This window comes from Plecotus auritus (genome assembly GCF_963455305.1).
Source record: "Plecotus auritus genome assembly, chromosome: 10".
Lineage (NCBI taxonomy): Eukaryota > Metazoa > Chordata > Mammalia > Chiroptera > Vespertilionidae > Plecotus > Plecotus auritus.
Window position 1 is genome coordinate 44,165,476 of NC_137785.1, and position 15,115 is coordinate 44,180,590.

Consider the following 15,115-nt stretch of genomic DNA (forward strand, 5'->3'; position numbering starts at 1 on the left):
CTTGAACACAGAAGGATGGTCATATTTAGACAGACGAAATGGGCATCTTGGCAGAGGAGTCCATGTGAGTAACCGCATAGAAGCGAGAAAGTGGAAGGTATTTATAGAGAAATAATTCTCTGTGTGGGTCCGTGTGGGTGTACTTGGGAGAGAGTAGTGAGAACTGAAATTACGAGACTGAAATGACTCAAATGCTAGGAAGGTTTCTGAGCAGAGAAGTCCGCCAAGTCTGTGCTGCAGTGAAATGGTTTCGGGGCAGGATACTTTCAACTATAAAGTCAACCATGGTCTTAATTTTTCCAACATCCTCATAAACATACGTACATATATACAAACATACATACGTTTTAGGCATTTTTAAGTGAAACCTGAAGTTGATGGAATCTTCTTTGAAGTCTACACAGGTATTTTACCCAGTGATGCAATTCATTTAACCCTTTTTTACAGTGCCTGATACATGCTTTATCTAGAGCACAAGCATTCCACTGAAATGATCAAGAAATTGGTGACTGTGTCGCTAAGAACCGAAGAATCAACATATAAGTAATTTTTTTCCAGGTTGCAGAACCACAGACGAACTCAGCTCAGCTGTCAACCTCAGCTCACAGGCACCTCCAGCACGCCCGGTGCGGACGCCGGAAGTCGGGCGGGCGAGCAGGCGGAAAAGGCGTGGCCGCTGCGACTGCACGCGCGCGCGCGCGCGCGCTTGTCACTGTCCAATCAGACCCTTAGGGCGGAGCGCGGCCTTCCCCCACCCAGATGCGCCGGCCCCACCCCTCTGCCCGGCAATTGGTGAATTGGCAGCTCTGGGGGCGGAGATTAGAGGTGTCCCTCCACCTCCTCCAATGGAAATGAGACAGAGGCGGGCCCAGTGGCGAAAGGACCATGGCGTGGACACAGCTGAAAGTGAGTGTAGAAATTGGGTCTGTCGCGTTGGCGAGGAAGAGTCCGGCGAGGGCAGGGCTAGGGGGGAATGCTGGGGTAGCCGGGGCGAGGTGTGGACGGGAGGCCGCTCCGAGAGCGTCGGCCCGTCTGGCACGTCTATGTGTCTCTGCAAAGGCTCGTGCGTGTGCATTTGTACACATGTACTTGGTCTGTGTGTGTAAAAGGCACGTGTGTGTCTGCATAGTCGCCAAACATTGTTAGCGCGCGTGGGCCAGTGACTACATGACCGCCTAGCATTGAGTGCAGCTTCCAACGTGCAATGAGGTTACAAGACATGCTCCCAACCCTTCTAGACAGGATGTTAGGGCGGGGGCTCCATGTAACGGTGCTGATATTTGCTGATTGACATTAAGGGGCGTTCCTACAGTCTGGAGACTAGAAGTAAGACAACGAATACTTGATCTACATTAACAGCTAGGCATGATCCTTAAAGGCAAATGTGACCATTGAACAAAACCCAAATCTTTATTCTGGCCAAGATCTCTGCCTGTTTTCCCAAGTTCTCTTTGAGCCATACTCCTCGGTTCCAGACCCTCTCTTCCAGGAGAGTCTTTGCACTTTCCCCTCCCCCCACTGCCTCCTAGTTATCTCCCGTTTATCCTTGGAATTTTAGTGGTACTTCCTCGAGGAAGCCTTTCTCTACCTCTGAGATTAGGTCCGGTTCTTCTATTTCCCTATACCCTTTTCTTCATAGCAGGTGTACAGTTAAACATTTACATGATCATTGGTTTCTGTCTCCTCATGAGATTGTATTCCCCAGAAGGCAAGGACTCACTGATTAGCCCATCTATGAATGATTGAACTGATGAATGAATGACTCAGCATCTGGCAGTGATAGAGAAAAGTATTATGAACCATGGTTGAACTAGGAGAATGATTCTTTTTTTAAAATTTATCTTTATTGTTGAAAATATTACATATGTTCCCTTCTCCCCCATTGACCCCCTCCTCTGGGAGAGTGGTTCTTGACCTAATAATACCTGATGCTTTTTTTTTTTTTTTAAAATTTGCAACTCCCTTTATGATTCTGAGATGGAATTTATATATAATGTAATCTTCCTATGTGTCATTTTAAAAGTCATTATTATGTCCTAATTGGAATATAAAGGAGAAATGAAAGTAATTTAAAATAACATGCATTTCAGTATGTAAATGGTAGGGCATGACACCTAGACAGTGAAATAGTCAAGTGTTTCAGCCTCTGCTTAGAAATTCTAGTGTCACAGGTATGTTTGTCAAACACCCCAAGCAAAGCACCCTACCATTCCTGAAATGGGAATGGGATTTTCTGAAATAGGGAACACTTCTTGGTAATGTTCTGTGCAAACTAGCACAGGCCCTCAATTTACAAGGTCATGTATTCCTGGAAAAGCCAATGCATATGGAAATGCGGGAGACAGTTTTTGTGTTTATTTGGGAAAGGAAGGAGACCAGTGCTGGCAGAAAGCTCGGGGCATTGCTCCATGTGGCATATCATTGTGTCCTCTGTGCGTGTGGGTTCAAAGGGCTCAGAGAAGGTGCTGCAGCCTGGCTTTGAGGACAATGTCCTTTCCCCCCCAGAAGCGGGCCCAGGATGCCTTGGTCATCCTGGGGGGTGGAGGACTGCTCTTTGCCTCTTACCTGACGGCCACGGGGGATGAGCATTTCTACGCTGAACACTTGATGCCGACGCTGCAGGGGCTGCTGGACCCCGAGTCAGCCCACAGGCTGGCTGTTCGTGTCACCTCCCTGGGGCTCCTTCCTCGCGTCACATTTCAAGACTCCGACATGCTGGTAGGTCCTCTTGGGACACCTTGTGCAGTACAAGGTCAACATCCCCTAACTCACACCGTGGGGGCCGAGCCTTCTGAAAAGCAGAGTCCCAGGTTAGCCCCAATTACAAAGGCCGTCACCCCCATCTACAGAGCAGGACTCTGAGGCACGGAGTAGTTAAATGAATTATCTGAAGTCACACAGCTGGGAAGCAGATGAGCCAGGGAGTCTGACTCGGCAGCCGTCCCCTAGCCACTGGCCTGCCTTGCTGAGGTCAGGTGGCTCAGTCTTCACCTCTGTGCAATATGGAAACATGCCAGTCATTAAACAGTCACTGTGACACAGGCATGTGTGGCCACGCCCTTCCAGGAAGCCATACAAACTCCCATCCCGGGTTATCCACTCCTGCATTAGCACAGGGCCCCACGTGTGCCTCTTACTGTTCTGGGTGCTGGGGTTCCTGCAGCTAAACAAACAGAAGAATCACATCCTTCTAGAATCTGTGTCCTCGTGTAAGCCCTGACAGTTTCTACCTGAGAGACTTCTTACCAAATGGGGACGTCAGAATGACGTGAACATGAAGACAACAGACAAGAAGCACTCTTCGGGGAAGCGTCACTATTGTAAATCAAAGCGGCCGTCCTCTGCATGTCCCCCTTTGGTCTTAGGGTCCCCCCTTCCTTCACTGCCCCGTCCTGCAGTGTAGAGCAGATGCAGTGTTTTACCCAACTCCCCACACGGAAAGGCACTGTGGAATCGGAGCGCTCTTTGCTTTAAGCCTTCCTCATCCCAACGGCTAGTTTGAGAGTCCTGGAACCCAGTGTAGCAGGAGTGAGTAAGGAGGGGGCTGTGGAGACGGGGTGGATTTGGAAGGCAGTGAGGTTACGGCTGGGTGAGGTACAAAGCTATGTAAACACCGCCAATATGGAGAGAAGTGTGGCCTTTGAGCTGCGAACCCCAACACCGCTGTGTGGGTCCCCCCTTCAGCAACTCATTATGTAGGAGGTGGTGAAGGAGTCTGATGCCCCACAGGGGCCCTGGAGTCTGCCTGGCTGAGAGGGACGCAGCTGGGGCTGACTTTCTAGGCTGATTCAAGGATTTTGCTGCTCGACACTGTTTCAGAATAGCACTCACTAGCGGGCTGACACCAACAAGCCACTCTCCCCCGCCAAGGACAGCAGATAAGAAGGGTGACTGTTAACCGTCACTAGAAGAGACAGGGTCCTCACCCTGCTGCACCGCGGTGGAAACCCCGTTTTCTCCTCATCTTGCTGGTGGATGATAAAGCCGAGTGGTCTTGAACTCCAGCAGGTGTCAGAATCGCCTGGAGGGCACTGTTAGAAATAGACTCGCTCAGAGCTCCATTCTGCCCCGCTGGCCCCCAAGGATTCTGATTGCTTAGGTGCGCTGTCTAACAAGCTCCCCAGGGAAATCTGACGTAGGCGTGCCAGGCACACCCAGGAAACACTGGTCCAGCCTTGTGTTCCTCTGACTTTGTCTCCCTCTCCCTAGGAAGTGAGAGTCCTGGGCCATAAATTCCGAAACCCAATAGGAATTGCCGCAGGATTTGACAAGCATGGGGAGGCTGTGGACGGACTGTACAAGATGGGCTTTGGTTTTGTTGAGATAGGCAGCGTTACCCCAAAACCTCAGGAAGGAAACCCCAGGCCCAGAGTCTTCCGCCTCCCCGAGGACCAAGCCGTCATTAACAGGTAGGTGAGCAGCTCAGGGGTAACGGCTGCCTTCTCCCGGCGGGGACCTCGGGATGTGTTTTCTGTCTGTGATGCAGGCATTTTTCTGTCATTTTCAGGAACCATGTGGAGCATCTACTATGTACCAGGCGTAGGAGCAGATTTTAGGGTTTCGGTTTAGCACGTACACACACTGAGGCTCAGAGAACAACATAACTTAGCTACAGCCACCAGATCACAAGCAGGAGAGCTTGGGTACAGATTTGGGCTTATCTGACTATCGAGTTTATGCTTTTCCCACATTGTCACTCCACTGCCCTTGCCCAGGGCTGTCTAGTAGAAATATAATGCAAACCCCATAGGTAACGTAAAATATTCTAATAGCTATGATAAAATAGTAAAAAGAAATAGGTGAAATGAATCTCAGTAACATATTCTATTTAGGTTTTTGTAATATATATTGTTATTTAATTAAGTACTTAATATAATCTAAATATCATTTTATCATATAATCAACATAAAAATGATTAACAAGCTATTGACCCACTTTTCCTTGTACCAAGTCTTCCAGAGCCAGTGTGTGTTTTCCTTCACGTTTCAAGTGCTCAGTGGCCCATGTAGCTATGGCTCTTGTGTTGGACAGCCCAGCCCCAAACTTTAGTAAGGTGGAAATTTTAATAATCAACATATACAGCTGCTTTTAGTAAGAGAGATCCTTCCAGAGTGTGTAAGTCCTTCTCTTTATAATCCCTGCGCAGTTTCAGGACAGCAAGCCCAGAAAGTGAAGATGTTCCTACTTTTTGGTAACAGAATTTTAAAGAGCCTCCAAGGGGAGCTTTCGGTGGGCTCTTTGGGGCCACTGTGGCCTTCTGGAAGATGACCTATGGGGAGTTGATTAGGCTGCCACTTCCCGCTTTATTGTGCTTGTTTCAGGGAAATTTTCCAGCACTAGAGATCAAATTATTGATTCCTGCTGCATTGCGGGCTGGGGTCGATATCTCCAGCACGTCCAAGTCCCGGCAGGTACCAGGGTGACGGTGCTCACGGAACCTTAGACGAGACGTGGCTGAGAGGAGAGCCTGTGCTCTGGAGCACGGTGGGTTCAGCTCCTTGCTCTGCGTGGCACATAGTGGGTGCTCAGTAAACTCTTGCTGAATGAATGGTTGAGTTTATTCATTCAGTCAACCAATGCATGTGCCACTGTATCTGTTAGGTGTTTCCCGCTGCAAGTAACAAAGTAGCTTAAACAGTAGGCGCTTGTCCCCCTGGCACTGGGCAAGGAGACACCTGGCTGGTGGTGTTGCTCTTATATCAATCAGGGGCAAGGCAGATGTACAGTCCTTAGTTCATCCTCGCTTGATGCCTGTGTTGGTGGCCAGAGCTGTTTCATGCCTGAGGCACATAAAAAACAAACAAAAAAACCCAATAGGCGCTTGCTATTATTTTCCTCTCATAACAGGTGTAGCAGGCACTTTTAGGGATGGTTGAGCAGCTGGGCAATGTCAGACTTTGGTCCAACTTCTCTGGGCCTTCCCGTGTTTGTAGGAAAGCTACCCCAGCTGCAAGCATTACGCCCTCCCATGTGGACATCCGAGAGCAGAAAGGGAAAAGGAAGCGTAGATGTGGGGTTGTCCTAGGAGCTCCTCCGTAGACTCCCCTTCTGTCTCAGTGACCACGCCGTCACTTGTTCATGCTTCAATTGCTAGTGGTCTGGGAAAGGAGTCATTGCCATTTTCACCCAGTCTCGGGGAGGCAGGGAGAGGGGATGGCCATCAGATCAGCCTCCCACAGTGGGGCTGGGGAGACAGAGATGAGCGAGAGAGATGAGGTCACTGCCTTTGTGGATTGTCTAGTGGCAGGGTGATGGGGACATGTCCCTGTCCTCAAGAGGATGACGACCCAGGAGGGGAACTTAAGCGTGCATACGCATACATCTCACGCCACGAGAAAGACCAGTACAAAACGCTCAGTGAGTGCCAAGAGGCGAGGAATCATTTGAGGCTGGGGAGCATTTGATCTGGGCCAGGAAGAGGGGATGATTTTAATAGGCACACAGGCTGGGGAGATGGAGTGGCAGGATGGGTCCCAGGAGGTGCATTCGTGGAGCAGAGGCAGGAGGTGGGAAGAAGGGTTGTCAGAGTGTGACGGCTCCTCTGGGTGGAGGGGTGCATAGGTAAGGAGTGGGGGCTGGATGTAGCCAAGTCCGGGCTGTATGCAGCGTTAGGTGGCTGGTGGCTTGTTTGCAAATTTTAATCTTTCTCTGTGTGACAGTGTTTTGACAAATCTTCTAGGAAGTCCAGGGGCATTTAGACCTTGGAAGTCTTAAGAACTGACCTTTTTTTTTTCTTTTCTGTTTTTGAAAGTCACACATACGGCCATGGAGCCATGTCTGCAGTCTGCCTTCTGGCCGAGGGCTCTAACCTTGTCCATTCCCCCTCTGCGTGTGTTACAGATACGGATTTAACAGTCACGGGCTCTCGGTGGTGGAACACAGGTTACGGGCCAGACAGCAGACGCAGGCCAGGCTCACAGAAGGTAAGGCGGGGCTGCCTGAGATGGGCGTCCTTCATTTGTTGAAAGGCAACCTGTGGGAGAAACATCAGGAACAGTCCTGTGACATAACCATGATTGAGCAATGGAAAAGAACACTGTAGAACTCAGGGCTCTTTGCTAGAGGAATTTTCCTGGTTTCCTGGTTCCACAGTTTCCAAGATTTTAATAGAATTTCACAATGTAGCAGGTTACATAAGCCATGTTGTATCTTCACTGGGCCGGCTTGGAAGTGAGCAAAGCAGGGTGGTGCCTGTGAGGTCTGAGAGGCAGCTAAGCTGTGGGCAGGCTCCAGCACCGACTTCCTTGTCCTGCGCTGTTGTCCCGTGGCCCTCATATAAGCAGTGCGTGTGATTTATAGAGCGTTGCGAACCACGGAGAAGCATGAAGAAGAGAGTTAGTTACTGACATTCTCCCCCACTCGGGTAAACGCCTCCTGGCCCGTGGGCGTGGGGAACACCACGCGTCCCAGCTGCGCTGGCCCTCAGGATGGCTTGGTGGTCGCCGTGCTGTTGTCCTCCCCACGCGGCTCTCGGGGATTGTCTGGGGCTGCGGCCTCTCCCCTCACTGGGTCACTCCGGGCCTCCTTCCGGGAGGGTTTAGTCTCATTAGAAATCCTGGTGGTGAGCGAGGTTGAAAGGGCCGAGGCTGTCAGCAGTCTGTGGTTTGGGGAGTCGGAAGTGCCCTTGTTTGGAAATCTGTGGCTTTACAGAACCAGAGCCTGCAAACACCTTGCTGTTTGGGGCACTTTGAAGGTCATAACCTGACTTCCATGGTTTGTGACACTCTCCCGCCTTCTTGCCTCCCTTTCCTTTTGGCTGTCCACAGTGCTCTTTATTCCAGCTTTCTCCCGTTCTCCCTTGTCCATCCTCTCACCTGTGCTCTGGCGCTGATATTCTCTGGAGTGAAGCAAAGTCCCATTGCAGAGCTCTGCACATAGAGTTTCCCAGCAGCTAGAAGCCTGAGGATGGCTTATTGCTGGTGCCATGCCAAGAACAGGAGCCGACAAAGGCTGTGGTGCCCTTTGGGGATAGAGTAATTCAGCGGTTTCTGTCAGTGTGGGCAGATGACTAGTAATGAAAGATCCGTTAGCTACGTGGAAGCGATACTCTCTTTCAAGCCAGTTTCTTTGTGTGGAAAAAGAATGAGAACTTACAAATGCCCTTGGCTGGATGGAGTCTAGACTTGGAAAGCTAGGACATCATGTTGTATAACCTTTGTCCAATGGGTTCTAACCTTACCCGCCCCCCAAACACACACAAAATCAGCTACACAAATCTCATTTGCTTGGAAGCTGCTGATAAAAGGGTGACTACATGTTGGGTATGAGAAGGTACTCAGCAGGACTGGATGTTGTCCTTTGATCCTCCTTGTCCTGACCCAAGTTTTCTGCGCTAACTTGATGTCTTGGGTCTTTTCCCAACCATCAGATGGGAAAGCAGCTGGTACCACTGATGTACCATTAGCCTTTGCAGATAAGATGGCGTTTTAGGAGAAAATGCCTTCTTTCATACAAAGCCTGTTACTGAAATACGTTTTTTGGAAAGTCCAAAACGCAGGACATGTGGTAATCCAGTGGATTTTTCAGTAAGGTGGTTGTACTATTGTTCAGAATGAGACACTTTGAGAGTGAATTAATAATATGCCCAGGCTACAGGACTGATCAGGGCTATCCTGGGAGCACTGGGCTGTGCGGTCACCCCAGCTATAGGGGGAGGCCCTTCTCAGAAAACTGAAATGATAAAACAATGATGCGTCTACATGACAACTGAAAATAATACTTTCCAGTATTTTATACATAGTCTTTAATTCTGGGTTTTCTTCACAACTGCACACCCAGTCATTCAACCCAAGTCCAGTGAGCAGCCCTTGAGAGTCCAGAATTGCCCCTCTGACATTCCTATTGATTTCTGTCTGTTCTCGGTTGTATTACATTTATGAGCCTTACCATTTTTATCACTAGTATTTGCATTCCGAATTTCTCCATTTTTCATTAAATTTTTTAAAACAACAAGGGCATGCCCAGGTCAGTGTGACTCAGTGGTTAGAGTGTCAGCCTGCACTAAAGGGTCTCGAGTTTGATTCTTGGTCAAGGGCAAACCTGGGTTGCGTGTTTGCAGGGCATGTATGGGAAGCAACCAATCGATGTGTCTCCTCTCTCACATGGATGTTTCTCTCTCCCTCTCTGCCTCTCTCTCTCTCCCCCCTTCCTCCCTCCCTCCCTTCCACTTTCTCTGAAAAACAATGGAAAAAATATCCTCCGATGAGGGGGAAAAAAGAATAAGGGCACAATGCAGTAAAATGTCTTAGTGGTTGCCCCAACATTGCTACGCAGACAAAGATGGTGAGCTGCTTCCTGGTCAGCAGGCAGCAGCACCGAGCCGTATATCGTAGCATTTGTCAGCTGGTGTTCGAAGTTCACATTGCAGGTAGAAGGCCTATAAGGCTGTTCACGTCAAGGAAATGGTGTGTGGGGATTTGCAGGTGGGCTGCCCCTGGGAATAAACCTGGGGAAGAATAAGACCTCGGTGGATGCTGCCTCGGACTACGCAGAGGGGGTTCGAGTCCTGGGCCCCTTGGCTGACTACCTGGTAGTGAACGTGTCCAGTCCCAACACTGCAGGGCTGCGGAGCCTTCAGGGAAAGGATGAGCTGCGCCACCTGCTGACCAAGGTGGGAAATTACATCTCCTGTAATGCTTTCTTACAAAGCCGGCTCCTCCAGCCTGTCTTGCTCCTTCTCCAGGGCCAAGCTTCAATGGCACCATGTAAGGCTGTCCTTAACACTTCAACCAATTAGGACCCCTCACTATGCCTCTAATCCCCACCATAACACTGAGTATGCTCAGTAGTAATTAATTTCTAAGTTTCCTGTCCCTCATGTTCAACAGTAAAGGGACCATAAATTTCATTTACCATGCTGTCCCTAGCACCTAGGATGTTGAATGAATGAATGAGTTGAATGACTTTTCATCACACAGTCTTGTTATCTCTTTTAGGAACAAAAGCCAAAATAAGCCATAATATATTAGCTAATGCCCATGACCACATTAGGGACTCAATCCTGGGGATTTCTTGGTTCAAGAGAACGGAATGAGTTTTGCCTGGATGGGGACTATTGCATAACTGAGGGCTGTGTTTCTGAGAAGGAGAAATTGCTCATGCTTTAGTTTGAGAGCTGATGTGAAAATACTCTGGTCTGCGCTGCCAGTCACAGTGCAACCCCAGGTGTGGTCTCGGGGTCCCCATCTCTGGCCACATGTCGCTGCAGGTGCTGCAGGAGAGGGATGCCCTGAAGGGAGCGCACAGACCGGCCCTGCTGGTGAAGATCGCACCCGACCTCACGGCCCAGGACAAGGAGGATATCGCCAGTGTGGTGAGAGAGGTGAGGGGGCCCTCGTGGCTGGCAGTGACCGCTCGGCCTGCTGGCTAGTCCAGACGGCAGCCTCTGTGGTTTCTCTCTGTGATCCTGAGGGCTGGTTTGGTATTTGTCACGACTTAATTCATAAAATAAAAAGTGAATGCTTGAATAAGTGCTTGAATGAATCTTTTTCTCGTCCTCTTCCCTCCTCATCCGGCTGGGGCTTTCAGGCTTGTGCTGTGTCCTTGGCCAGCCTCGGTCAGAGTGGCGGACAGGCATACCTTGCTTTGTTGCACGTCACAGGCCCTCCACCAGCAAAAGGGTTACAACTCGCTTTATTGCGAGACTAGCCTTATTGTGGTGGCGGGAACTGGACCTGCGGTGTCTTGGAAGCGTGCCTGTGTTCCTTCTCTCTTCAGTCTAACACCAGGTCTCTGTGTCGAAGGAGAGGAGTGGAAACAGACTGAGCCCCGCAGTCCTGGGTTCAAATCCTGGTTCCATCGCTTACTCCCTCGAGACTGGTAGACTAGTGATAAAAAAGGACGGGCTCATAAATGTGATACAACCGAGACTAGACAGAAGTCCATGGGAATGTCAGAAGGGGCAGTCTGGACTCCCCAGAGCCGCTCCTTGGGTTGTTAGGATCACAACCCTGTCCCAGGGGAGCTTTGTAGGTGGGCACTGTGTGACGGCAGCTGTTGTCATGTTGAGGCTCATTCAGACACTTGTTCAAGAGCACAGTGAGGTCTGGGTAGTTCTTGATTTGGGGCTGTGGGTGTGGTCACCTGGCTGCCTGCTGTCTCAGCCCCCAGGGCAGCTTCTCCCAGTCTGACAGTGCCCTGACTGGATAGCTCTCTCTGTCTCACACCGCAGTTGGGCATCGATGGTTTGATTGTGACGAACACCACAGTGAGTCGCCCTGCCAGCCTCCAGGGTGCCCTGCGCTCTGAAACAGGAGGGCTGAGTGGGAAGCCCCTCCGGGACTTATCAACGCAAACCATCCGGGAGATGTACGCACTCACCCAAGGCAAGGATTCGGTGTCCGCGGCTTCGGATTTGTGTGTGGCTCGGGCTCTGGGGCTGTGATCAGAACGACGTTCCCTGAACCGCTGCAGCCAGCAGGTGGGCCGAGGGCTGAAGCCCAGCTGAGCCCCTGGTCCCCACATCGTCATGATGTTGCCCTGTGCTTCTCTACAGGCAGAGTTCCCATCATCGGGGTTGGCGGTGTGAGCAGCGGGCAGGACGCACTGGACAAGATCCAGGCGGGGGCCTGCCTGGTGCAGCTGTACACGGCCCTCACCTACTGGGGGCCGCCTGTGGTGGGCAGAGTCAAGCGGGAGCTGGAGGCCCTTTTGAAGTGAGTGGGGCCACGTGTGGCTTGAAACTGAGATTAATGTGGTATCAATTCAGAATGACTCAAATCAAGGGGGGTCTTATTGATCTGTCTTTACTCTTCATGCAAAAAGGATCTGAGGGGTGGGTATACTCCGAATGCAGGGGAAAATTACTCTGTTGCTCCTTTGATGAAGGACAAACGGTGTTGAAGAATTCAAGATTAACGCCCAAGGCAATGGTGTGTATGGCCTGCGGAGTCCTGGTGGCATTCTCCTCATTAATTCAGTCACATTGGCATGATGTCAGGGAGCTGTCATACTTAAAATCGCCTGCCTTCTGATCCAAGACCTGGGTGTTCAGATCTGGATTCCTGGGTGAAGACAGTGTAGGGGCATGAGGTCTGTGTTTGGGATGGAGAGGGGAAGGAGGTGCAGTTATGGAGCAGGTAGAGCCCTGGTGAATGTGGGCTTCTGGTAAGAACAGGGCCTGTCCATCACTTGCTGAACTTGCTTTGTTTTCTCTTTGTCCAGGGAGCAGGGTTTTCCCAGCGTCACAGATGCCATTGGAGCAGACCATCGGAGGTGAGGACGTTGTCGGTGGGAAGCCCGGTCCAGACCCTTCTTCCCACTAAGTCAGGCGAGCCTTTGTGGCTGGATCAAGAGAGGGAGGACTGTATCTCAAGCCACATTCGCAAACCACAGGAGCCCTTTCTCTGAGGCCAGGCGGACTGTCAAAGCGACTTGTGAGGGTCCCAGAATCAACACAAGGCTTTCTTCATTCACCTGCCAGAATGAACTGCATCTGGGACCTTTTCCAGACTCAAGTCCCAGGATCCTTTAATATTGCAAGGACATTAGATATTTGGGGGCGGGGAGGGGGGGGGAGGGATCATGGAAAAAATAAAGCGATTTAAAACCTGGATAAATCCCAGCTCTTTCTGGAAGGTCCACCGGCTTCAGGCACTGCAGGTCCTTCCAGGCCTCTGCTGTCTGGGTCTGCAGTGGGTTTCCCAGAGCTTGACGCTTACATTCTATTTTTGTTTTTTATTTAAGTTTTAACTTGATTTTGCAAACATTTCAAATTCAGACAAAAGTTGTAAGAACAGGGCTTGTGGATAGCTATCCTCTCCCTGTGTCTTCACAGCCTCTTTTCTCTGAGTGTTGTGTCCTGATCACTTCTTACAAGGACACCAGTCGTTCTGGATTGGGACCCACGCCAGTGACCTCATTTTAACTTGACTTCCTTCTTATGACCCTGTCTCCAAGTAAGGTCACACTCTGAGGTATCGGGAGTTAGGATTTCAGCACATCGATTTGGGAACACAATTTCACCCATCACAAGAAGTGTACTTGCTGTTTCCCTGCCTTCGAGTCACGTGTCATGTGATGTGGGTGCCATCAGGCACATAAGATATGAGACAGACTAAAGAGGTATAGCCAACTAAATACAGAGAGAAACGCTAATCTCTTCAATACTGGGAAGCACAGGGGCAGAGAAGGGCAAGCCTTGTCTGGGGAGTGCTGGTGGTGCCCGGCACACCTCAGCCAACAGAAACCACCTTTGTTCCCACCGCCTCGGGAAAGACTATTTTAAGTGTGATTCTCGGTAGCTCTGGAGAAGCACGGAGTTGCAATAGCGATAAAGTGTCCCATTGCCTCATCTTCTCATCTCGGCCTCAGCCTGGGCCTCCTCCCCATTCACTCTTTGCCAAGAAACTGGCAGCCAGTCTCCTGCTGTTTTTCTTCCAAAGATTTTTTTCCTGGTTTTTATTTTATTATGAAAATACCTACTCATTAATATTTTATTTTATTTTATTTTTTTAATATATTTTATTGATTTTTTACAGAGAGGAAGGGAGAGGGATAGAGAGTCAGAAACATCGATGAGAGAGAAACATCGATCAGCTGCCTCCTGCACACCTCCTACTGGGGATGTGCCCGCAACCAAGGTACATGCCCTTGACTAGAATTGAACCTGGGGCCCTTCAGTCCTCAGGCCGATGCTCTATCCACTGAGCCAAACCAGTTAGGGCTACTCATTAATATTTTAAATCATACAGCCCCCAATAAAGGCTGTCTACCTCTTCACCACCTCCTCCCCAAATGATTCCACTTCCCAGAGGTAACTTTTGTATTTCTAGATATTTCTAAACATTTTTCTTTGTATATATGAACATCCGTATCAATTACTACCTTTTTAATCTCTCTGCATGCACAGATATAGAAATGTTTCAAGAAGAACAGTGCAAAGAACTATATTTTAATACTAAGTCACACGAGAGTAAGCTGCTGACCTGATGCCCCACCATCCTGAATGTGTCTGTGTGAATTCCTCGCAAACAAGTACCTTCTGCTGCACAACCACAATGCAACCGTCAAAGTCAGGATATGGCACGGATACAGTTGCATCCATCTAATGCCAGGCCCTGTGGGAGCAGAACTTCTAAAATGCCTCCTGTCCCCAGATGCCCTGCCCAACCCCTGGAGCCTACACTCCCAGGACTGTGCTGTTAAATGGTTTAAGACAGGAACCCTCTTGAAGATAAGAGATTATTCGTGTGGGTCTAATCTAATAACGTCCCTGAAAGAAGACACCAGAAGACACGAGAAAGAACACAAGTGTTGTAGTTTGAAGACGGGGGTGGGGTGTCACCAAGGGTGTTACTCGGATAGCTAGCTCAGTGTCCATTTTGGCAGAAAAATCACATGTGCAGAACATGGGGTTCATCTGGCTCTGCTCTCAGTGGCAAATGGCCCAGCTCCCTCTGGAAGAGGACTGCTCTCCAGCTCCAGGTGGCTTGCCACCCAGGAGGGCCAGCCAGCATCTCATTTGATCAGAGAAGGCAGAAATCAGCATGTTTTATGTGGCGGTGTAACTCCCTAACTCCTCTGAGCCGAGCATACCAGCAAGAGGAAGGTGGTGGGTGGAGGGATATCAAGAGAATAACCATCTCAGCCAGCCTCACCCCTTTGCCCACACCCCCCCCCCCCCGCCCCAGCAGGAGGGCCCCAGGGATGACTCACCGTGGGTGGGGGGAGAGTGCAGACTTGGAGTCATCTTAGGAGATTTACCAATCCCCGCTGACGCCCCATTTTCTCTCCTAGAAAAACAGTGGTTTGGAGGGGTAAAAGATATCTAAACAGTAACTTTTACAAAGATGCATACTATGTACCGGGCACATGTGTACTTATTAGCAATGGCAATCATGTAAATTGTGCATGCCTCAGTTTCCTAATGTGTATAATGGGGAGAAGCACAGTACCCATCTCAGAGGGTCGTTAGATTATATATGAAGTGCAATAGTGCTTAGCCCATACTACCCTCCTAATAAATATTATTTTAATATCTCTAACCCCCACAAAAGTCCTGCAAGTAGGTATTATCACACCTGTATATACAGTTAAAACCAGAGCTTTGAGGAATTAAACAGCTTCTCCAAGTCAGGCAGCTCAGAATCGGCAGAACTGCGCGCAGGCCCTGGGT

General features: G+C 49.7%; 2 protein-coding genes across 4 annotated transcripts in view; one reads left to right on the forward strand and one right to left on the reverse strand.

The window, feature by feature from the left end:
- The first annotated feature begins 844 nt into the window (after positions 1–844).
- DHODH (dihydroorotate dehydrogenase (quinone)) lies at positions 845–14,585 on the forward strand. Its single transcript, XM_080645286.1, has 10 exons — positions 845–906; positions 2,506–2,718; positions 4,210–4,409; positions 6,841–6,923; positions 9,423–9,610; positions 10,208–10,321; positions 11,171–11,324; positions 11,495–11,654; positions 12,163–12,213; positions 13,850–14,585. Exons 1-10 carry the CDS (start codon positions 886–888, stop codon positions 13,893–13,895), a joined length of 1,230 nt encoding a protein of 409 aa, XP_080501412.1. The 5' UTR covers positions 845–885; the 3' UTR covers positions 13,896–14,585.
- TXNL4B (thioredoxin like 4B) overlaps positions 2,695–15,115 on the reverse strand; it is a 39,346-nt gene continuing 26,925 nt past the window's right edge. Inside the window, exons 5-7 of one of the 3 annotated variants that reach the window (XR_013959233.1) lie at positions 14,656–14,732; positions 3,927–4,031; positions 2,695–2,791 (exon numbers count right to left, since the gene is read on the reverse strand). Coding sequence is in view for 2 of the 3 variants with exons in the window: in XM_080645292.1 (XP_080501418.1) it covers positions 14,700–14,732 (33 nt within the window). In the remaining variant the exon portion in view is untranslated. Of the gene's footprint in view, positions 2,792–3,868; positions 4,032–6,905; positions 6,974–14,655; positions 14,733–15,115 lie in introns of those variants that run through there. The other 2 variants (XM_080645292.1, XM_080645293.1) reach the window with 2 other exon arrangements.

Excerpts from the sequence above, each read along its gene's own strand:
- DHODH (XM_080645286.1), top strand. The coding sequence starts at position 886 with ATGGCGTGGACACAGCTGAAA. Across the intron at positions 4,410-6,840 it reads GACCAAGCCGTCATTAACAG|ATACGGATTTAACAGTCACG; the intron begins GTAGGTGAGCAG and ends CGTGTGTTACAG. Across the intron at positions 12,214-13,849 it reads ATTGGAGCAGACCATCGGAG|ATATAGAAATGTTTCAAGAA; the intron begins GTGAGGACGTTG and ends CTGCATGCACAG.